At 43.5% G+C, this 24893-nt stretch overlaps 1 protein-coding gene across 1 annotated transcript in view; it reads right to left on the minus strand.

The window, feature by feature from the left end:
- SWAP70 (switching B cell complex subunit SWAP70) overlaps window positions 1-24660 on the minus strand; it is a 66211-nt gene extending 41551 nt beyond the window's left edge. The window contains exons 1-2 of the mRNA XM_036427306.2: window positions 24472-24660; window positions 1096-1236 (exon numbers count right to left, since the gene is read on the minus strand). Of these exons, the coding sequence (XP_036283199.1) occupies window positions 1096-1236; window positions 24472-24570 (240 nt within the window). The 5' untranslated portion in view covers window positions 24571-24660. The remainder of the gene's footprint in view (window positions 1-1095; window positions 1237-24471) is intronic.
- Between the last annotated feature and the right edge of the window lie 233 nt (window positions 24661-24893).

Here is a 24893-nt window from a genome sequence, read left to right on the forward strand (position 1 = left end):
TATATTTTCTTCCCCAGCTACAAAACTTTAAAATACCCTAAAAACTAAAATAACAAACATTTTAAAGTGTAAAATTCAAAATGCTTAAATAAAGTTATACCCAGGAAAACAAAATGTAGTATTAGGACCCAGCACTTTAAGATATTAAACCATGCCCTGGCTGGTGTTGCTCAGTGGCTAGAGCATCAGCCCTCATGTGGAAGGATCACAGGTAGGATTCCCAGTTAAGGACACGGACCTGGGCTGCAGGTTCGATCTTTGGCCTCGGCTGGAGGCAACCAATTGATGTCTCTCTCACATCAATGTTTCTCTCTGGGTATCTCTCTCCCCCTCTTTCACTCCCTCCCGACCACCCTAAAACAGCAATGGAAAAAAATCCTCAGGTGAGTATTGCCAACAACAATAAAAAAGATATTAAACCATATCTCTCTATTTATTGGCCCAGACCACACAAATTCTAGCCCTGAGAAACAAAGCAATTTCCAGATTCCTGAGGCTTTCCAAACATGTTCTCTATTTTAATAATAGACTTTATTGTCTTTCATTTTTTAATATTAAACACATGCACACAGCAGGTCATCAAATATTTGCTGAATATGAGACATATTTACATAGAATGCCATCGACAGAGCATGAGTGAGCTGGCTGATCAGCACAGCAGCCAAGCAAAGCTGCAGCAGACAGCACAGCATCAGCTGCGGTTCTGAGAGCTCACACACGAGTCTCTGTACAATTGGATTAAGTCGTCTTTATTGAGATACTAGAGGCCCGGTGCACGGATGCGCGCACCAGTGGGGTCCCTCAGCCTGGCCTGCGAGGATCAGCCGAAACCGGCAGTCCTACATCCCCATGTGGGGAGAATATCAAATAAAATGAACCAAGTGGGGAAAGTATCAATCCAAGTTTTAGAAGACAGTAGAGATGAGGGAGAAGTAGGAAGCTTCATTGGTCCCTCATTCTTTCTTTCCTTTCTTTACCTCCTGATGCTTCCTTCACAAGTGAAGTCCTTACTGAGCTCACCAACGAGGGGCTCTGGGGCCCTTTGAAATACGCAAACCAGACAACGCTATAGGCAAGACGAGGTTGGAATCTTACCTTTTCCAGAATGAACTTGTTTAAGTAGGGCATGTAGCCCTGATTGGAGACGGGCCCCTCGTCGTCATCCCGGAAGTGCTCTTCCAGGGCCACGGGGTCGTGGGGCACCTTCAGCACCGTGCACAGGTTGTGGGAGAGGACCTGGGAGGGAGAGAGAGGGTTCAAGGTCTCCACTAACCAGTCCATGGCACCGTCACCGCCCAAACACAACCGGCTGCTCCCTGCCCGGGGAGAGAAAGGTGGAGAATCAACTAGCAACCGGGGGCAAGAGGGTGAGGACTGCCAGCTGGACTGCCAGCTCCTCACTGGTTACCCAGGAGTGTCTCTCATTCCTCCCCTGGTTGTGGTTCACTTCAAACGAGTCTCTTACATGCCCACACTGAGCTAGGCTCCATGCAAGGCCCATGACTACAGTACCTGCAGTCTTTTATTAATTGTCCCACGTTAGAAAGGAAAAGGGGAGAAAGAGCAAGAGAAAGTGTTCAAAATTAAACTTCTCCCCAAGGAGAGCACGGTCAGTCAATGAGAGCTGTAAGAAAGAGCCTCGGCCCTAGCCAGTTTGGCTCAGTGGGTAGAGCGTTCGCCTGTGGACTGAAAGGTCCCAGGTTCGGTTCCGGTCAAAGGCACATGCCCGGGTTGTGGGCTTGACTCCCAGTAGGGGGCGTGCAGGAGGCAGCTGATCGATGATTCTCGCTCATCATTGATGTTTCTGTCTCCCTCTCCCTTCCTCTCTGAAATCAATAAAAATATATTTTAAAAAAGAAAAAAAGCAAGAAAGAAAGAACGTGGTACTGACTGGGCAGCTGCAGCCGGGGCTCTGGGCCAGGTGCCTGGCCCCTGCCAATCACAGCCTCTCGGGGCCGCCGTTTCCTCATGCGTTCCACAGAAAGGGCCAAGTTAATGCACACACATAGCAAACATTAATCGGTAATCTCCACATGTCCAGACATCTCTAAATCTATGATGTTAAGCTGTTTTCAGCATTAGTATTTAAAAGTGTAAATGTAAAAAGAGAAAGACATCAAGGGCCCCGTTTATAAAAATGGAAGAAGTCAATAGCAAAAATACCTCAGGGCCCTAACCGGGTTGGCTCAGTGGATAGAGCAGTGGCCTGTGGACTGAAGGATCCCAAGTTGGATTCTGGTCAAGGGCATATACCTTGGTTGCGGGCACATCCGCAGTGGGAGGTGTGCAGGAGGCAGCTAATCCATGTTCCTTTCATCGATGTTTCTAATTCTCTATCCCCCTTCCTTCCTTTTTTAAAATACCTCAGGACTTACTAAAAGGGTCAAAGTGGAAAATAAGCATTCCATATGTAAAGGCCTTGGTGACAACCTAAGGAACCACTTTCACATTCAGCTGAATTAGCAGTTTGGAATCTATCTCAACATTAATCTTGATCACATTAAATGAAAATTTTAAAAGAAAACAAACTCCTTTAATGTCATCCGTGCATTCCTATCAGGTCAAATTACACAGCTAAGGCTGTGCTTCCTTTAACAGAGGTTATTACTAAGTGTTAAATCCCAAGGTTAAAATTTCCTGTTTTTCTCACCCCTGCCCATTTAATCACTTAAGAAGCTATAATACATTCATCTCAAAGACTTTCCATTCTATTAAGCAAGTCACGTTTTTCTGCATAAATGTATTTCGGTTGGGATTTTTTTTTTTAAGATTTAAAAAACTGAATCTATAAAAAGAATATTTGCATATCTTCTTTCTACATTTGTTTTGCTTCTCAAAGCTTCATTTCTGTGCAGATCCTTCTCTACACGCTCCACTGGTTTTAAGGAAGTAAGTAAAGTAAAGGAAGTAAGTTCGAAAATGGTTATAAATGAAGTAATGAGGACATTTATCGGCCCCTACAAAGCAGGCTGTGTTTCTCAAGCAAACCCTCTATGTGTAACAGAGCACACGAACAGAGCACGGTGGAGCTTGTACTGAAGAATCTTACCCCACAGTCAGCAAAACCCTAAACAGGTATTTCCTAGTTCTACTTATCTGGTAAGACCTATAAAGTAATTATCTACCTCCAAAGAGATTTTGTGAAGATGAACTTTAAGAATGTAGTGATTAAAAATTGTAATGTACAGGAATATAAGTTTTAGATAAATGAAAAGTATATTTCTCAGATAAGGCTCAAAGGTCATTCAAATTTTAAAATCTTTTGGGGCTTTACCCAAGTAAAAATTTCCCAACCACTGGTTAAATTACAGTCCATTCATAAAACTTTAAGAACAATGAGGAAGCTTGCTATGTCATGATATGAAAAGATGTCCAAGATAAATTAGATGGAAAAAACAAACAAACATCATACCTATGACTATATTAGTATGTCATCTATATGTAAAAGAAAAAGGAAGAAAATATAAGGAACTCCAGGAGGATATATAAGAAACTAGTAACAGTGGGGGAACAGTAGGGGAAAGACTAGTTTGATGTTAGATGAGGGATAAATGACTTTTCACTGTGCCTTCCTCTTTTCATTGTCAAAAAAACCCCCAACTATTCAAAAATATACTACTTATTTGAAAGAGTAAATATATAAGAGCACACAGCTAAATCCATTTATTGTCAAAGTCTATACTTTTTCTTCTTACGTTAACCTACTCCCTAGAGATGAGAAATGAAAGGAAGACATATTCCACAGTAATAACCATGATTAACAGATGAATGAGGTGTAAGGGCAATAAGTTAACTCAGAAAGGAGAAACTGTGTGTGCTACAGTGACTTCCTAGAGGAAGTGAAAAGTAACGTGGGCCTTAAAATAAGGAGAGATTTGGATAGGAAAGGGTTTGGGGGGAATCGGAAGGCTTTCCAGATAGAAGAATATGAGAAAGCAGGTGATTGATGCAAAATCCTCAGGATACAAAAGGGGGCCACCAATCTCTCCCACACTTACCCTGCTCTCTGCTTTTGGGTTTCATAGATCCTCCAACTTAGAGTCTTGGCAGGGAGCCTTGAACACTATATTGTCATCCTTGTTACCTGACAGCTGGTGAGGACTGGCCAAAGAGATTCCACTTGTTTTTCTTGACTAAGGTTACGGCACCTAGCAGAACTGAGACTAAAACTCCAGTCTTTTCAATCCCTAGTGCCACTTCTCTAGTAATAAGGAACATCACGTTTTTCGTAGGTAGGTAGTTCAATTCATTGACCCCACTGGAAAAGATTTAGCTTTGAACTTCAGACTTCAGCCTTGGACAGTAAGACGGTACTTTTGTTAAGTACAGAGATAGCTGGTCCTTATAGCAACAAGGACCCTATGAGAGGAGACCTGAGTGTTGGCCTGTCACATGGTCTGTTCCCGTTCAGTGGTCTGCCATTTTCCCTTCCTGAAATATTTTAATATTTTGCTACTTAATCACTTGGTCTCTGTATATCCACTGCAAAATGAGGAGTTGGATTTGTCTCTAAAATTTTTAAAGCTCAGTTCTTAACTGTCAACCCACACATGTTTCATGAATTCAACAAAAAAAAAAACTATATAATTTAGATCAGAAATTCATCTTTCTTCATTGTTAGTAAGGCCTAGAATAGGGACATCTTCTTCAAACAAAACAACAGACTGAAGAAGAATAAGTAACTGAGAAGGTTTTGTTACTACGAGAGAGAAAAATGTGTGCTACCTTTAAAACTTTTTTAGTTTTTATCAGCATTTTCTTTAACAAGTCTAGATAGTAGGTCAAGTTTTTCTTAAATAAAATGTATCAACAGCCGAAACCGGTTTGCTCAGCGGTAGAGCATTGGTCTGCGGACTGAAAGGTCCCAAGTTCGATTCCGGTCAAGGGCATGTACATTGGTTGCGGGCACATCCCCGGTGGGGGTGTGCAAGAGGCAGCTGGTCGATGTTTCTCTCTCATTGACATTTCTAGCTCTCTATCTCTCTCCCTTCCTTTCTGTAAAAAATCAATAAAATATATTTAAAATAAATAAATAAATAAAATGTATCAACAAACCAAAATCTTGAAGGTCAGAATAAAAACTAGTCACAAGACGCAAACACTCTATAAGCTTCAACAGCTGTTGATGCTAATTTTTTAAAATATATTTTTATTGATCTCAGTGAAGAAATGAGAGGGGGAGAGGGAGAGATACATCAATGATGAGAGAGAATCATTGATCGGCTGCCTCCTACATACCCCACACTGAGATGGAGCCCAAAACCCGAACATATGTACCTTGACCAGGAATTGAACCAGGACCTCCTGGTTCGTAAGACCACGCTCAATCACTGAGCCACGCCAGCCAGGCAATATATCCCACTTTAAATGCCTGTTCCTCCAAAGACCATTCTTTTAGCGCCCCTGTGACTGCTAAGCAACTTTGCTCTCATTCCCCTGATTTGAAGAATAAACTACGGTTACTACAAAAGATCCATAACCATGCCAGACACTCGTCTCTCCAGCTCCTTCCTAGCTGTCTGCTGCTCTGCAGGGCCTGGGCTGACAAGAGATGACTAACTAGCGGCATAAGCCCAGCTCGTGTGGTCTGTTCCTGTTCGGTGGTTTGCCATTTACCCTTATTTTAAGCAGTTTGCTCCAACTCTCATGAAAACGAAATCAAGCATGATGAACAGCTACCCGTGTCTTAACACACAGGAGTGCATAATGTTCACCCTCCTCCCTCCCAAAGATGCAGAGATGATAAAGGTTCTCTGAGTGTGCCCCCCCAGTCACAGTTTCCCCTTACAGGATGTGCGTAATGGGCAGAGCTCAGCACTGGAAAAGAGGGGGGTGGAGGCCTCTATTTCAACAAGCTTATCTGAACGGACACAATCATAGGATTATAATTCATAATGGGCAACCTTTTTTTACAACATGAAAATTCCTTTCTGATTTACAAAATCTCAAGCGAATGGCCAATTACCAGAAAACGCTTCCTAACAATGAGCCAGAATGACCAATTTCCTACCAGTGCCAGGCCCTGCCTGAAGGGCATTGTCTTAACAGAAGTCCCGCCCCTTATCACGTGGAGTCATTTTCCTTTCCTGATAATATCCTTCCTCCTGCTGGTCACTGCTGAAGTCCTGCTTGCTTGCTTTAAGTTCGGGTTGGGGCAAAAGTAGGTCTACAGCTGTGAGAATGTGAAACACAATGTTAGTGTTTATTAATTACTGTTTGTATGGAAAATAATACAATCATTAATAAATACTAACACCATGTTTCACTTGCAGTGGTAAACCTACTTTTGCCCCACCCTGTAATCTGTATTATATTCAGACTCAGAAATCTCAGTCATTGCTCACTCATGCTATTTGCTATGGGGAATGCCATCAACCACCATTCCAGACACGTGTACCAGATTCATCTCCAACTGCTGTGTATACCATACTACCTTCTTGTTTAAAATTCATCAAAAGCCCACAAAAGTAACACTCAAGTGAGGCAGGTTAGTAAGAAGCTAGGAAAATTCCTTGGCAAGTGGAATGGGGAAACTGTGACAGAAAACTAAACAAGACTGAGCAATTTATAGCCAGATCATAAATTGCAAGACCTTATCTTCCCCAACCTCAGACACTTAGGAGCAAGTGGCTTACGCATTCCAGCCTGGGTCCCAGGTCCCAGCGGTCCCTCTCCAGTGACATTCTCTGAAGACAAAACTGACCAGAGAATGATCCTGATCCCTCTATACACTCATTTTGATGCATCGGTATATCAACGGACACACCTGGAAAGTTGGCAAATATTCTGAAGAAGACCTCCCCCCTAAAACTCCCGCCTTTGGAAAACAGATAAAAACTCTGAACACAAAGAACCCAGGACTCATTCCCCCCTAAGCACACCTGCACCTCCCCCTGCACCTTCCTTTCTCAGGAAGTGTGTCTTCACTGTCTTCCTCCTCAGCTTTAAAGCTTCCAGAAGACCTGCCACCAGGGGAGCAGCAGGCAGCAGCCGCTTGTCTCCAAGGGCCCTCCTTTTGCCTCTGTAATGATTTCCAGAGTCAATGAAACCAGCTGGCTCTCGTCTTCTGCCTCCATGACTTTCTTTCCAAAGGTCTAAGACCCCGGGCATAGGCTCAGCGCTTCCTCATGTTTCGTTGGCCCACTCCTGTTGCTATGATCTTGCCTCTTAAGCCCTTCCTTTGTATCACTGCGCCCAACTTTAATCAATGTACTCTCGAAATGACCTAGACTCAAACCATGAAATCTTTCCTCCACGAAGTCAAGAACTCGCACATTCCAGCCCAGGCCAGGACACACACACTTCAGTTTGGTCCCTTTCCAGGGACAAAGTAAGTATCTGAGCTCCACATTTAACTCACTCAACAAGCCAACCCCAATGTACCTTTCTAGCCTGATTTTTTTTCCTAACCTCTGCACTAACTGCACAAATTCAGCCAAACAAGATGACTCCACTGTACCCCAAACAAACCCTGCACCACCCTCTTTCCTCCTCCAGCCCTTTGCTACTAACATAAATGCCAGGCCTTTCTAAAGCCTCCACCACACAAATATTATTTCCAAAACTCTCTTTATTTCTTGTCTTACACCACCACACTCAATTTTTCTCTTCCACAAGATTACGAATTTCTGAAAGGCCCATGTCTTACCCATCCTTGCATTCCCACAGCACTTAACATGCTATCCAGAGTGCAGAGGGCTTTCCATAAATGTCAAACAAATTAATTCCAAAAATTCTCAGTACACAGTAAGACCATAATCCTATGTAATGAAAGGCTAGTATGCAAATCAACTGAACGGCGGAACAACCAGTCGCTATGTCATGCACTGACCACTCTCAATGCAGGAGCTGCCCCCCGGTGGTCAGTGTGCTCCCACAGGGGAAATGCCACTCAACCAAAAGCCAGGTTCATGGCTGGCAAGCTCAGCGGCATTGGTGGCAGGAACCTCTCCTACCTCTGTGGCAGCCCTAAGAATGTCCATGGGGGGGTGGGCCTAAGCTGTCAGTCAGACATCCCCCTCCGGCTCCCAGACTGTGAGAGGGCACCCCCCCCTTTCCGAGTGCACGAATTCCGTGCACCGGGCCTCTAGTACTTTAATAATGACAACAATCTTAGGAAATAGCCTACTGCTATCTCCGTATTTCATAGATAAAAAGACTGGGGTCTGAGCCGAAGCTGGTTTGGCTCAGTGGTAGAGCGTCGGTCTGCAGACTGAAAGCTCCCAGGTTCGATTCCGGTCAAGGGCATGTACCTTGGTTGCGGGCACATCCTCAGTGGGGGGTGTGCAGGAGGCAGCTGGTCGATGTTTCTCTCTCATTAATGTTTCTAGCTCTCTATCCTTCTCCCTTCCTCTCTGTAAAAAAAAAAAAAAAAAATAAATTAAAAAAAAAAAAAAAAAAAAAAAAAGACTGGGGTCTGAGACATGGCCTCAGCCACACACTGATTAGAGCCTAGGCAGGGAGGAGAGCCCAGGTCCCCTAAGTGCCTGTCCCACAACAAGGCACTATGCTGGGAACATTCTCTTCTGCCTCATCACATCCTGCAAGACTGGGACACCTCATAAACTCTAGGAAACCTTCACTGCCCCCACCACCACCCGCCCCGTGCACTGAATTCCTGTTCAGCGCTTAAATAAATTCTTTCATGTGCTAGCGATATCTCAAACATCTAACTACAGCCCAGTGAGGGAGGAAACCCTGCCTAATATTTTGCTTCCGTACCCTTCACAGGGGCCAGCATAGAGCTAAGGGAGAATTCAGTAGGAGCATAATACTTACGGACAGATTTGAGTTAGGCAGGAAATCTAACTCAAAACCATCTGTTGCGATGTTGCCCACAGAATGTGTGCCACTCTATTACAGTCGATGCCACTGGATTACATTCTTAATGAACTGCCTTTATTCAGTTATTTTGGATAACGCATTAACATAGCCCTCTTCAGAAAATACTGCCAAATTTGACCATATAAAAAATTGTAAACTTCCCTTTAAAAAGACACACACACACACACACACACACACACACACACAAAAGAGAGAGAGAGATACCATAAACCAACAAGAGTCTAGTGGCTCCAATATTCAAATCACCCTTGGAAATTATTAAAAGATAAACACCTAATTAAAAAAAAAAAAAAAGGACAACGGACATGAATAGAAAATTCACAAAAGGAGCTAATGACTAATAAAGATAGGAAAGGATGCTTGTCCTCACTAGTAATCAAAATAATGCAAATTTGAAAAGCAATTACTTTTCTCCTGGTGTCTGAGCACACACAGGGGAGTAAAGCTTGCCAACAGCCTGACACCAGAGAAAGTACAGAGCAGGTGTTCTCCAACACTACTGGCATTTGGGGCCAGATAATCCTTTGTCTGGGGAGCAGGAGGAGGCGTCCTGTGTGTTATAGGATGGTCAGCAGCATCCCTGGCTGGAAACATCAAAACATCTCAAATATTTGTGGATAAGAACATGGTTAAACAAAGCACAATGCATCAACACAGAGAACTAGTCTAGAGCCATTAAAAATAGCGGTGTCTGCAGCTACGTGTATTGATATGGAAAGATACCTTAACACACTGTTTAAGAAAACAGGTTACACAAAAAGACAAGCAACCCAATGGGAGAGGATTTTTGCAAATAATACCTCCAATAAGGGGTTAATATCCAAAATATGTAAAGAACTCATACAACTCAACAACAACAAAAAGTTCAATTTTAAAACGAGCCAAGGAGCTGAATAAACACTTTTCCAAGTAAGATCTGCAGACGGCCAACAGATGTATGAAAAGAGGCTCAACTTCATTACTTACCAGAGAAATGCAAAACAAAACCACAGTGTGACTCCACCCCACACCTGTTAGAATGGCTCTCATCCGTAAGACAAGAAATAGCAAGTGTTGGAGAAGATGTGAAAAAAAGTGAGCACTTGTATACTGCCGTTGGGAAGGTAAACTGGTGTAGCCATAATGAAAATCAGTATGGAGCTACAATATGACCCAGAAATCTCTTCTAGGTATTTACCCAAAAATTTGAAAACACTTGTATTTGTAAAGATATATATATATATATATATATATACCCCTACGTTCCCTGCCGCCCTATTCACAAGACATAAAAACAACGTGAGCCTCCTCTGACTGGATAAGGAAAAGGTGGTCCATATATACAATGGAACCTCATGGGCCGTAGAAAAGATGGAATCCTCGCAGCATGGCTCAGTGGTTGAGCATGGACCTGTGAACGAGATCACAGCTGGGTTCCCGGTCAAGGCATGTGCCCGGGTTGCAGCTTGATCCCCAGTGTGGGGCATGCGGGAGGCAGCCAACCAGAGATTCTCTCTCATCGATGTTTCTGTCCCTCTCCCCCTCTCCCTTCCTCTCGGATATCAATAAAAATATTTTTTTTAAATGATGAAATATTGCACTCTGGCCAGTTTCTCATTGGTTAGAGCATCAGCCTGTGGACCAAAGGGTCACAGGTTCGATTCCTGGTCAAGGGCATGTACCTCGGTTGCAAGTTCAATCCCCAGCCCTGGTCAGGACGTGTGCAGGAGGCAACCAATAGATGTGTCTCTCTCACATTGATGTTTCTCTCCGCATTCCCACCACCACCACTTCCACTATCTCTAAAACTCATGGAATGAATATCCTCGGGTGAGGATTTTTAAAAAAAGAAAGAAATATCACCATTTGCAAAACATGAATGGATCTTGACAGTATCATGCAAGGTAAAATAAATCAGATGAAAAAAGACAAGAACCATTTGATTTCACTAATATATGGGATATAAAACAAAAGGTGACAAATGCACAAACAAAACAAAAAAGTTCATGGACACAGACAATAGAATGGTGATTACCAGAGGGGAAAAGAGGTGAGGAGAGGAGAAAGAAGGTAAAGGGAATCAACTATATAATTGAAGAATATAGATATTATATTATAAAGTTGTACTCTTAAAATTTATGTTTTTAACCAACGTTATCCCCAATAACTTTAATTACAGTTTTTAAAAATTGTTAAGATGGTAAAGAAAGGTTACCAAAGCATGTGAAATATTATCTCATTTATATAAAAGGCTAAAGATGCATGTATATGTGCATGTGTGTCCATGTAGGGTAAAGGAAGAGAGAGGGAGAGGAAGAGAGATGTTAGAAAGATACGCACTGAAAAGTTAATTGCATCTGCCTTTGATCAAGGAATTTCCGGTGCTTTTACCTTTGCCTCTATATTTTAATGTGCTGCTTGAATATTCTAGGTTATTATCTTCATAATCAGAACAAAGTGAAGCTTTTATAGTTATGGAACATTTTAAATACGTCTTGGGATTCCAGGTAGAAAGCACCAATAAAATTATAAAATTTGAAGAGCTCAAATAAATAAATAAAATAAAATTTGAAGGCTCATTCTAGGATTATAAAGTTGATGGTGTTAATTCACTTGAGTCATCCATGAAGAACTACACTTTGCTTCCTGAAGAAACCACTCTTTAGGCAACCAAGTCTCCCAGTCTGAGACACTCCTTGGATTGCAGCCTCCCACTGGACTACAGCACAACGAATGTCTTAAAGAAGATAAATCATTTGTAAGAACCGTCTGTGTGTCTCTCTCCTGCTACCCTGAAAGGTCCTTACAGAAAAGATCTGTGTTTTATCCGTCCGTGCAATACGAAACCAAGCCTGATGAGAGGGTACCTGATGTTCAATAGCGTTAGCTAAATGCATCCCATTTAAAAATCTTCATGCCTGGCCGGTGTGGCTCACAGGTTGAGCATCAACCTATGAACCAAGAAGTCATGGTTCAAGTCCCAGTCAGGGCTTGATTTCCAGTAGGGAGTGTGCAGGAGGCAGCCAATCGATGATTCTCTTTCATTATTGATATTTCTCTCTCTCTCTACCTCTCCCTTACTCTCTGAAATCAATAAAAATACTTTTTTTTTAAGACAATGCTCTGTCTTCCAAATGAGAAATGAGGGTTTTTATTCTATTTATGAGGGTATTTATGCTTCATTATGAATATACTAGAGGCCCAGTGCACAAATTCGTGCATGGGTGGGGTCCAGCCGGCCTGGCACTGATCAGGAAGGATAGGGGCCAGGCCTGTCGGGAGGAGGAGACGGTGGAAGGTTGGCTGGCCAACCTGCCCTGATCAGGGCCCAGTCAGGGCCGGGCGGCTGGGGGGTGGAGGGGACCACAGGTGATTGGTCGGTGGACCCTGCTCCCAATTGGGTGGGGGGTGATAGGGGGCCAGGAGTCAGGGGGAGGGGCTGCAGGAGGTTGGCTGGCCAGCCCTGCCCCTGATCAGGGGCAGGTTCAGCTGGAAGGACTGTGAGATGATGGGAGCACCATCGGGGTGGGAGCCCTGCCCCTAATCAGGGTGGGAGTTGATCTGGGGTGGAGTGTGAGGGAGGGGTTCAGGAGATTGGCCAGCTGGCCCTGCCCCCTATTGGTGCCTAAAGGGGGGCAACTGGGGGTGGGGCCATCTGAGGGGAGGTTGGCCAGCTGGCCCCATCCCCAATTGGGCCATTCACTGGCCGCAATAGGCATCATGGCAACCAGTCATTCTGGTTATTACAGCCTTCTGATCACTGTCTCACTGTCTGTCTCTCTCTCTCTCTCTCTCTCTCTCTCTCTCCCTAAATATATATATATATATATATATATATATATATATATATATATATATATATATAGATATATAGATATATAGATATATAGATATATAGATATATAGATATATAGATATATAGATATATATAGATATATAGATATATTGATATATTGATATATTGATATATTGATATATATATATATATATATAGTTTTCATTTTTGTTTTTTGTGTTTTGTGGGGGGTGGGTTTTGTTAATCCTCACCCAAGGATATTCTTACATTGATTTTTTTTAGTAGAAGGGAGTGGGAGAGACACAGAGAGAAAAATACATGGATTGGCACCCACATCCCAACCAGGGTTGGGGATTGATCCTGTACCTGAGGTATGTGCCCTTGACCGGAATTGAACCCAGGACCCTTCAGTCCATGGGCCAATACTCTATCCACTGAGCCAAACCGGCTAGAGCTGAAATTAAAATATTTTAATAGCCACATTTTTAAAAAGTAAAAGGGAACAGGTAAAATTAATTTTAATAATATTGTATATCCAAAATATTATAACTCAACATCTTATCAATATTTTAAAATTACTGAAAGATACCTTACATTCTTTCCTTGTACTGAAAGTCTCTAAAATCCAGTATATATGTTATGTTATGGTTTTTTGGGGGTTTTTTTATATATATATATTTTATTGATTTTTTACAGAGAGGAAGGAAGAGAGATAAAGAGCCAGAAACGTCGATGAGAGAGAAACATTGACCAGCTGCCTCCTGCACACCCCCCACCGGGGATGTGCCCGCAACCAAGGTTCATGCCCTTGACTGGAATCGAACCTGGGACCTTTCAGTCCGCAAACCGACGCTCTACCACTGAGCCAAACCGTTTTCAGCTGTTATGTTATGTTTACAGCACGTTTCAAATCTGATGAGCCACTTTTCTTTGTTGTTGTTTTTTAAAGATGACTGTTCTTTTTTTATTTTATTTTATTTTATTTTTATTTCAGAGAGGAAGGGAGAGGGAGAGATAGAAATATCAATGATGAGAGAAAATCACGGATCGGCTGCCTCCTGCATGCCTTCTACTGGGTATTGAGCCTGCAACCCAGGCATGTACCCTTCACTGGAATTGAACCCTGGACCCTCTAGTTCACAGGCCAATGTTCTATCCACTGAGCCAAACCAGCTAGGGCTGACCAGCCACTCTGCAATGTTTAATACACAAATGTGGCTAATGGCTAATGCACTGGACAGCAGGGTCCGGAGCACTCATTTTCCACTCTCTGTAGAATTTGCTTCTATGTTGTCTTATTATCTTCTTTATTAAACCACACACTCCTCGAGGTAAGGAACAATGTATATTTATTTCTTCCCCAGAGTCCCTAACAAAAGGTGCTCAGTAGATTAAAACTTTAAAATTCATAAAATGTTTTGTAGACCGATTTTCTTTAACATTGTTGTTTGGAAGGAAAGGTGGCTAGCAAATGTCCCGTTGTCACACACACAGGTTGGGAGCTGCCTCTGTGCACGCACGCATGCTGTTAGAGCTCGTCTTACTCCCACTGAACGGACCATCCTAAAGCACAAGAAGCAAACATCCCAAAGTCACCAAGTACAGAACCTCAGAACTCCAGTCCTGTTCTATTTACTAACCGTCTGCTGTCCCATAGCCTACCAGCACTTCCTCCAATCACCGCTGTGGAAGGTCACCGAGAGTTAAGCCACCAGCTCCTGCTCTCAACTCCAAACCAACAGCAATCTGGCTGAGATGCCTATCCATCACCCTGTGAACTGAGAGAAATGGTGGGGTGTGCTGCCTCATAAGGCAAAGACTGCTCCATCCCCCCAGAACTGTTTTCCAGTGAAATACTAATAGCTTCTCCCAGCGGGCCAGTTGTCCATCTGAGCAGAACCACTAACTGGTGTCACTCTGGCTGGGACACCATGCCCACATGTACCACCCTCCTGGTCCCAATCCAACCTAGTCATAAAGCTAGTCACTCCTACAGAAGCAAAAGGTATGGAAGACATAGAAGAGTCCTAAGCTGGCCCTGGCCAGTGTGGCTCAGTTGACTGGGTGTTAGCCAGTGCACCAGAAGATTGCCGGTTCGATTCCTGGTCAGGGCACATGCCCGGGTTTCAGGCTCGATCGCCAATGCGGGGTGTGCAGGAGGCAGCACATCAATGCTGTGCTTTCATACATGTTTCTCTGTTCCTTCCTCTCTCTCTGAAAATCAATATAACTATTCTTTTTTTTAAAAAAAAAGAGAGAAAATCCTAAGATTTTTTTTTTAAATTAGTTCTTTGCCCTTGACTCAGGGATAGAGCATCGGCCTGCAGGAGGCAGCTAATCAACGATTCTCTCCCATTATTGATGTTTCTGTCTCTCCCTCCCTCTCCCTTTCTCTCTGAATCAATACGTATTTTTTAATTAGTTCTTCTAATATTGCAGAAATTTCTCTCTAATTATAAGATCCCCTTGTATGAAATTCAAGTACATGTAGATTTACTCCTAAATACCTTTCTGCAATTAATTGCTGAGGATTGCATTTTCAAGAAGACAAAGATTTTGAGTGTATAAATATGTGTGTGTGTGTGTGTGTGTGTGTGTGTATCCTGAATATATCTATATACTGAATATATATATATATATATATATATATATATATATATATCCTGAAGGTAGACTGAGAAGAATAAAGCAGAGCAGAAAAATAAATTTTTGAAATGAAGCTTCTGTGAAGAAGCTGAGGCAAAGGGGCTACCTTAGACTTATGTGGGGGAAGGAATGGGACACACTAAGAGAGCTCCCGTGTACTGACTTCCTCTGAGGGGACTAGAACAACCTCCTGTGAGAGGGAATGAGAAGTACTACTCAGTGGAGAGGGCGAACAGTGAGTGGGAAAGGTCACACAAAGCCTCTTTCATCTCCGGCTTCCACGCTGCACCTCTGGGGCTGCAGCGAGACCCCAAAGGAAACACATAATGGGCATCAGAAAGGTTACAAGCTCTGAGTCTTAAGAGTAGAAAGACAGAGGGCTACACACTACTGAAAGCACCTCACAGCTGCATATTACCTTTGATTAAAGAAAAAGTTTACGTGTATTTTAAAAAAACTTCCAAGCTCTCCCACATAAAGTTTCCAGCAAGTCAGAAATGGAGAAAGGAAATAACCCAGGATCCATTTATTACTATTTAAAAAGTGGTTAAGCCCTAGCCAGTTTGGCTCAGTGGATAGAGCGTAGGCCTGGGGACTGAAGGGTCCCAGGTTTGATTCTGGGCAAGAGCATGTACCTTGGTTGCGGGCACATCCCCAGTAGGGGGTGTGCAGGAGGCAGCTGATTGATGTTTCTAACTCTCTCTCTCTTCATCTCTGTAAAAAAAAAAAAAAAATCAGGGGGAGGATCCAAGATGGCTGCACAGGTAAACACCTAACCGCAGCTGCACACAACAATTTCAATAAAATACAACTAAAATATAAAATGGACATTACCCAGAACTACAGGAAAGTCGACTGACTGGAAATTCTACAACAAGAAGCAAGGAGAAGGCCAAAAGGAAGTGTGGAGGAGCTGTAAAAGCCTAAAGTACAGAGACACACGGCGCATGTGGAGAGAACGGAGCCAGAGAGGAGGGAGGCTGAGTGCCTGGCTGGCGTTCCCCAGCAGGAAGGAGATAAAAGCTCCGGACTGTACTGAGTCCCAGTTCCGACTGCTCTGAACCCCAGTTCTAGGCCAGACCCCGGGGACTTAGGCTCATACAGAGAGAGCATGGGCTGTGAGGCAGAATCCCAGGGGAGCGGCGAAAGGCAGAGCCCCCAGAGGTGCGCACATTGCGCGCAGAGAAGGGACGGTTGTTTGTGCCGCAGGATTGCCCTGACAGGAAGGAGATAAAAGCTCCAGACTGCTCTGAAACCCACTTCCAATCTCACTTCCAACTGAACTGAACCCCAGTTCCGGGCTCATTGGGGGAGAGATTAGACTGGTTGGTAGCAGGCGAAACTCGAGGGCACCTCACCCTCAGAGGTGCTGGCAACGAGTACTGAAGGACCCTGAGGAATACTGAGACTCAGGAGCTGCATAGGGCGTGGCTGACAAAGCCAAGGCTGTAGGCTCCACCCTGAAACCCCGCCCATCCAAGCTGTGAAAATGCCGAAGACAAGGAAATAGATCACAAACGAAAGAAATGGAGGACAAAAAGTGACTGAATATAGAGTTCAAAACCACACTTATAAGATTGTTCAAGAATCTCCTAGAAAAGGCTGATAAAATAAACGAGACTTATGAGGATATGAAAAGGGATCAACTAGAAATAATAAGGGATCAACAAGAAATAAAGAATACATTGTCTGAAATAAAAAATAATATACAGAGTCCTAAAAACAGAAAGGAAGATCGCAAGAATCAAGTCAAAGATTTGGAACATAAAGAGCCAGAAGACACTCCTCCGCAGAAGCAAGAAGGCAAGAGAATCCAGAAAGTTGAAGATAGTGTAAGAAACCTCTGGGACAACTTCAAGAGAACCAACATCAGAATTATGGGGGTCCCAGAAGATGAGAGAGAGCAAGATATCGAAAACATACTGAAAGAAATAGTGACAGAAAACTTCCCCCACCTGGTGAAAGAATTAGACTTACAAGTCCAGGAAGCGCACAGAACTCCAAACAAAAGGAATCCAAAGAAGACCACACCAAGACAAATCATAATTAAAATTTCAAGAGCAAAAGACACAGAGAGAATATTAAAAGCAGCAAGAGCAAAGCAGGTAGTTACCTATAAAGGAGCACCTATACGATTGCCAGCTGATTTCTCAACAGAAACCATGCAGGCCAGACGGGAATGGCAAGAAATATTCAAGGTGATGAATAGTAAGAACCTACAGCTAAAGATAATCTACCCAGCAAAGCTATCACTCAGAATCGAAGGCCAGATAAAGAGCTTCACCAATAAAAAAAAAAGCTAAAGGAGTTCATCACCACCAAACCAGAATTATATGAATTGCTGAAGAGGGTTCTTTTGGAAGAGAAAGTAAATAAAGATAAAAATTATGAACAACAAATACGTAACTATCAACAAGTGAATCTAAAAACCAAGGAAATTTAAAAAAAAAAATCTGATGAACAATATTAACTGTTGAATATAATAGAATCAGAGGTATGGAAGGGGAGTGAACTGACGATTCTCGGGGAAAAGGGGAGAGGGGGATATGGGAAGAGACTGAACATAAACTGTGCACCTATGGATGAGGACAATGAGGAGTGGGGAAAGGGCAGAGGGTGGGGTGGAAACCTGTTGGAGGGGAGTAATGGGGGGGGGGGGCAGGAACATCTGTAATAATATGAACAATAAAGATTTATTTTTTAAAAAATCAATAAAATATATCTTTTATATGCTCTTCATTTGGAGAGCTACCTTTTCTGTCTTGTTTTGGTGAAATATAAAATAATATTTACAGACTTTTAATGGCTCACTCATGATTCCTACCCCCAACCTCACATCTTAAAATTAGATTTTTTTTCATTCCTCAACAGAAACACTTTTACAGCAGGGGTTAACAGAAACAAAATCACTAAAGATTAGGGAGGGACTCTATGCGTGCCAAGTTCACAAAAATCAACCGTATCTTTCACATTGTGCTGCACACAATAAATGCCCTTTACTGCCTCTCTTTGTGCTTTCCACTCACCACTGGCCTGGCTCATTTACTTCTACAATATAACCAGCCAGGTTAAAAAAAAATGGTGAGGCTAAATGCCTACATGAGAACAGAACACAGGGCATTTTATTCACAAGATACATAAAGCATCTACAAAGCAAAGAATAAAACCATTTAGCTGAAAATCTTTCTTTGAAAAACGAGTAAGATTCCAACTACCCATGTTGTTCCTAAAGATCTTTTTTTTTAGATCCTCACTAGTTATAGGCCCTTTTACTTCAAAAGGGCAAAACAAAACAAAACCCTGGTTTCTAAAAAGAACAGGATAAAGTGCAGAGCCAATAAGCTTATTTCAAGACATTTCCAGCACTGACATGTAATTCAGCCTGCAACCACAATTGCAAAGTGAAGCTATAATAGAAGTTGCAAAAATATCACTGGAATTTGCTATACTTAAGAGGATGAAGACAACATGTACGCTAACGAGAGTATTGCTAAGGTACATTTTGATCTCTGGAAGGAACATAAGAAACTAGTAATAATGGTTAGCTCCAGGACAGGGGACTGGTAGGGCCAGATGTTGGAGGAAATTTTTCACTTTTGTGAATGACCTTTTGAACTTCATGAATTTTGTACCATGTAGATATGTAAATTATTCAGAAAGTTTATTTTTATGTACATGTTTAAATGACAAATAGGCTTCATCTTTTTATGTTCTTGGAATTCATGTATTTCTGAGTAACACGGGAGATTTAGTATCCTTCAGCAAGGATACTAAAATTCTAAATAATTTCAAGATTATTATAACCATCAGTGGGAAAAATAATTATTGTCTCTACTTTAAATATGCCCTATACCTATTTTCATTATGACTTCCGCAAATTTATATCAGATCCTAAAAGTATGTCTATTTCAAATGGCATATTAGTAAGGTTTCCTAAAATATGGAATCCACACATATTCTCATTTTACACACACACACACACACACACACTCAGAAGAGCACAAACACCAAAACAACCCAGGCATGTGCCCTGATCCAGAATTGAACTGTGACCTCCTGGTTCAACCAACTGAGCAATACCAGCTCATAATTTCACTTTTAGAGAAGAAATTTGTAGTTCATGAGCTTTGGCAGGAAAAATCTATCTCATTACTTTACAATCTCCAAAATAGATGTCTATAATCTATTGATATATATATAAAAGTCCAACGACCAGAATAACTAGAACAACCAGTGGCTATGACTCACACTGCAGCAGCCAACCAGCCTGATCCAGGCCCCGAATGGCCCTCCCAGAGGCCAACCCAGGCTCCCCCTACCCCCCTTCCCTGATTGGCCCCCAATACCCTGATCAGGAGCAGGGTTGGCTAGTCAACCTCCCACAACCCCTCCCCTCAGCTGGCCCCGCCTCCAATCAGCCTCCAACACCCTGATGGGGGCAGGGCTGGCCAGCCAATCCCCCATGGCCCCTCCTCTCCCAGCCCGGCCCAATGTATAATACCCACATCCGGACAGGCCAGCCAGACCCCATCCATGCACGAATTTGTGAACCGGGCCTTAGTAATTATAATAATAAAGTGTTCTTATTTCTGGTTCTGGTCCCCTATCTTCTACTCTTCCTCTCACCACCTACTATAACCATTGCCCAAGGACATTGATGAATCTTTTCTCTCCTTTTTCCAAGTTTCAACCACCAGATCCTGTACCAACAGCCTCACACTTCCCATCATGTCCAGTTAAATATCCAGCCATCAAAGACCTCAAAAACAAAAATGATATAGAAAACCAGCGAGGGCAGGAGCTTTAGCTGTCTCGCCCTAGCTGATCTGGCTCAGTGGATAGAGTGTTGACCTGCGGACTGGAGGGTCTCAGGTTTGATTTCAGTCAGGGGCACATAAATTAATTGCAGGTTCCCGGCCCTGGATGGGGTACGTGCAGGAGAAAACCAATTGAAGTGTCTCTCTCACATCAATGTTTCTCTCTCTGACTCACCCTCACCCTCTCCCTTCCACTCACTCTAAAAAAAAAAAAAAAAAAAAAAAAAAAAAAAAAAATCAATGGAAAAATATCCTCTGGTGAGAATTAACAATATCAACAACAACAAAAATCAGGGCAATATTTCTGTATTTCTTATCTCTCAGACTTTACATTTCTTAAAGAAACAGTAATTGTCTGATATATACCTACCTATATCTATAGATATCTCGCCTTCTCTAATGGTTGATCATTTTCTTTATTTCCCTACCAAATTTAAACTCTTTGAAGGCAAAGACTCATATTTGTTTATTTTTCCTCCACCTTTACTATTAGCATTGGGCACAGTATCTAGCACATTAAGTGTTCATTAAATAATTAGTGAATGTATCCATTCATTGTGTCACAAATTGACAAATGTCAAAATATTTTAGAATGCCCATAGTTTTTCCAAAATGTTCAACTGCATATGTAATATTATTTTGGATATGTAATTTTCAGTCTGCTATTTTATGAAACAATTACAAGAGTCCCTATAATTAGCAGATATGTTCCAAAACCCCCAGTGGATGCCAGAAGCCATGAATATACCAAACTCTATGTACACTATGTTTTTCTCTATACGAACATACCCATGATAAAGTTTAATTTATAAACTAGGCACAGTAAGAGATGTTAATAATAAAATATAATAATAAGATAGAACTAATAATGACTAATAATAAAACAGAACAATTTCAACAATACTGTAATAAAAGTTCTGTGAATGTTGTCTCTCTCAATAACTGATCTGATAATCAAGATGGCTCCTAAGTGAACTAACAGGGTATATGGAGTGAATATACCGGACAAACAAAAGATTCACGTCCGGAGCAGGACTGGGATGGATGGTGTGGGGAGGAACTGGGTTGGATGGGGTCTGTGGGAGAGACATGACATCAGTCATATTTCATCACACTACTGAGAACGGCGGGCAACTTAAAACGTGAGTTGTTTATTTCTAGAATTTTTAATGTACTGTTTTTGGACAATGGTTGACTCCTGGTAACTGAAATAATGGAAAGCGAAACCGTGAAAAGTTGAACCGCGGATGGGGGTTGGGAGAGGCCCTAATATATTTCCTCCCAGGAGATACTGACTAGGAAGAGCTCACAAATACTAATCGTTTTATGAAATTATCCTGGTACCTTACACAGAGTAAGCACCCAAAAGGTTGTATGAACAAAAGAATGAACGAACAAATTAAGGCAAAAACCCTAGGCCTAGCCAATACACTGAGGAACATCAAATGTCACAGTCAAAGCAAATAAAGACATAAGTAAAAGTTGTTGTTCTTTTTCAATTTTCAATTCCAGGAACATTGGCAAGACGAACAGAACTAGATCAATACCAAAGTCTCTCGGTGAAGTAGACAGAAAGAGGAAAAATATAATGGCACAGTCACATTATCAGCATCTTGTGGATGAAAACTATGAACCAGGATTTGACTACTTCCTGCCAATCCTGCTGTCAAGAATAATCTGAACACTTCTAATAGCAGCCACCGGGACAATTATGGAGCCTAACAAAGTAACAGGAAATATCTCCTGTGCAATCAACTGGGAGAGGGGAAAAATGAAGAAGAGTTTGAAAATCTTGGTTCTAAATTTAGCTACTACTGTACTTACAGCTATGACTTTGGGTGAGTCACCAAGCATCTCAGAAGCTTCACCTATCTTATCTATAAAATTAAGAAGGAATCTGGGAGGGTCTGGGAGGAAAGATGCTATTCTTCTCTTGAAAGATGTTTAAAATAAAAACAATGGTTGAAAATGTTTAGCATTGTTTGAAGGGGTTTTCAATGTGTGAAAATTAATCAATATGACAACAACAAATAAAGCAGGGAGGTAAAAACGGCCTATGTGGGGATAAGGTTTTTACCTTCCTCTTAAAGTGGTAAAATATTAATTCTAAATAGACTGTAAAAAGTTAGATACGTACATTATAATCCTTAGCACAATTATTTTAAAAACTATACAAATAGCCAAAACCAGTTTGGCTCAGTGGTAGAGCGTCGGCCTGCGGATTGAAAAGTCCTAGGCTCGATTCCAGTCAAGGGCATGTACATTGGTTGCGGGCACATCCCCGGTAGGGGGTGTGCAAGAGGCAGCTGGTCGATGTTACTCTCTCATTGACATTTCTAGCTCTCTATCTCTCTCCCTTCCTCTCTGTAAAAAAAAAAAAATCAATAAAATATATTTTAAAAAAATAAAAACTATACAAATAAATATAGTAAACAATTCAGTATTAAAATGGAATCCTAAACCCTGGCCAGGTATCTCAGTTGGTTAAGGGTTGTCCGGATACGCCAAGACACATACAAGAATCAACCAAAGAATGCATTAATAAGTGGAACGACAAAAATTATATTCCTCTTTCTCTCTGTCTCTCTCTAAAATCAATAAATAAAAAAATAAGATGAAATATTAAAATATATTCAAATAATCTAAAAGAAGGAAGGGCCCAGCAAGCGTGGCTCAGCGGTTGAGAGTCAGCCTATGACCAGGAGGTCATGGTTCAATTCCCAGGCAGGGCACATGGCCAGCTTGCAGGCTCTCAGTCCCCAGTAGGGGGCATGCAGGAGGCAGGCAATCAATGATTCTCTCTCATCAATGTCACTTTCTCTCGTTCCTTCTCCCTTCCTCGCTCTATAAATCAATTTTTTAAATGGTGTGGTTTTTGTTTGTTTTTTTAAGAAAAAGGAGCCAGTGTCCATCTGGCCAGTGTGGCTCAGTTGGTTGGGTGTCCTCCCTGCACTGCCAGATTACTGGTTCATTCTGGGTTGCCTACTCAAGCCTCAGGATGCAGGAGGCAGCCAATGGATGTTCTGCTCTCACATCAATGTTTCTCTCCCACTCCCTTGCTCCCTTTCAAAAAATCAATAAAAATATTTTGTAAAAAGCAAAAGCCAATGTCAAAAGGCTACATACGTGCACAGCTCCATTTATATGACGCTGTGGGAAAGACAAAGTCACAGCCATGAAGAACGATCACTGGCTGCCCACAGTGGAGGAGTGGGGCAGCCCCAAGGAGCGTCTTGGGAGGAGAGGTCTGATGGGCATCTGATTTTGGTGGTGGTTAAACAAACCTGTTAAAACTCACAGAACCATGCACCAAAAATGTCCATTTTACTGTGTTAAGAAAGCAAGTAAAATAAAGATTAGGTGGATGATTTCTGCGGACCCTCCCAGACTTCCGTGGATCTTTCAGAGTATGATTTTATAGATGAGAAGAAGAAGGAAAAAAAGAGTATGCAAAAAGAAACCCGGAGAGAATGCTAACTCCTATTGGCACAAAAGCCACTACTCATCAGAACCTCCTGACGGCTGCCCCAAACACACAGAGCAAAAAACCCAACCTTCAGAAATGAATTCCAGAAAGAGGCTAAGCAAACCCGACCTTCAGATCCAACATGTGTGTATCTGAAAACGCCCGTGAATGGCTCTCCTTGTCTGTTTCCATATTTTACACCCTCAGGGCGCTGCCAAACCCTCCTGGCTGGGCGCCGCCTCCCCGGCTTGGGGTTCCTCGGTGTACAGGCATTCCTTTATTCCTACCTTACACCCTCTCCGAACGGGGGGAGACTGGGCGGTCACGGTGCAGGGTCTGCAGGAGCAGTGGCCCTGCAGGGCGCTCCGCCCCGGGGGCTAATTCCCTGGGGGACACCGCGCACCCGCGAGCAGGTCCAGACCCGAGGGCGCTGGGCGGGGGTCCTTCCCTGCAAACCACACAGCACCCCACATCGCCAAATGCCCCCGTTGTTGGAGTTGGAGGAGGAGGAGGAGGAGGTCGGGATCGGGGGCACTTCTGCCTTCTCTGAAGCGCCCCGTTACCCCGGGTGCAGCCGGCCAGGTGGAGGGCGGCCCCGCGGTGAAGCCCCTGCGCCCCCTCCTCTTTACCCCAGACTCAGGGGTAAGTCCGGGGCAGCTCCACCACGGGGGCTTCCCACGCCCTCTACGAGTCTGAAACTTTGGGGGGGCCTCCCGCGCCACCAGAGCAGCGAGATCGCCGCTTCGAGATCCACCCCCCCCCACCTCCGATCCCCCGCCCCCGGCCCCCCGGGAGCCCAGCGGGGACTAGCGCCGCGCACCTGCCCGCGGGCAAGTGGGAACCCAGGCGGAGCCGCCCGCCCGCCCCTCCCGGGGCCATCCCCACGGCGCCCTTCCACAGGCGGGGTGCGGCGGGGCGCCCACCTTGAGCTGCGACTTGGACACCTTGCCGCTGTGGTCCAGGTCCAGCGCGGTGAACGCGTGCCAGATGGTCTTGAGCAGCTCGTCCTTCAGGCCCCCCATGGCCGCGGCCGAGCTCCCGGGACAGCCCAGCCTGTGCAGCCACCTCCCCGCGTCCCACACCCTCCGCCGCCGCCGCCGCCGCGGTCACCTGACCCCGCGGGGCCCGCCCCGGACCCGGGACCCGCCCCGGCGCCCGCCCTCCCGGGGCCGCGGGGTGGCCCTGCGTCCCCGCTGCACAGCCCCCCGCAGCCCCTGGGGTTCCCCGAGCCAGCCCCGGCCATCCGGGAGCTCGGGCGCCCTTCCCAGGGACCAGGTGACCAGATCGTCCCGCTTTGGGCCGGACAGTCTCGATTTGCAATGATTTTTCCCCGCGTCCGGCGCGG

Source organism: Pipistrellus kuhlii, unplaced genomic scaffold (genome assembly GCF_014108245.1).
Source record: "Pipistrellus kuhlii isolate mPipKuh1 unplaced genomic scaffold, mPipKuh1.p scaffold_m20_p_9, whole genome shotgun sequence".
Taxonomy (NCBI): domain Eukaryota; kingdom Metazoa; phylum Chordata; class Mammalia; order Chiroptera; family Vespertilionidae; genus Pipistrellus; species Pipistrellus kuhlii.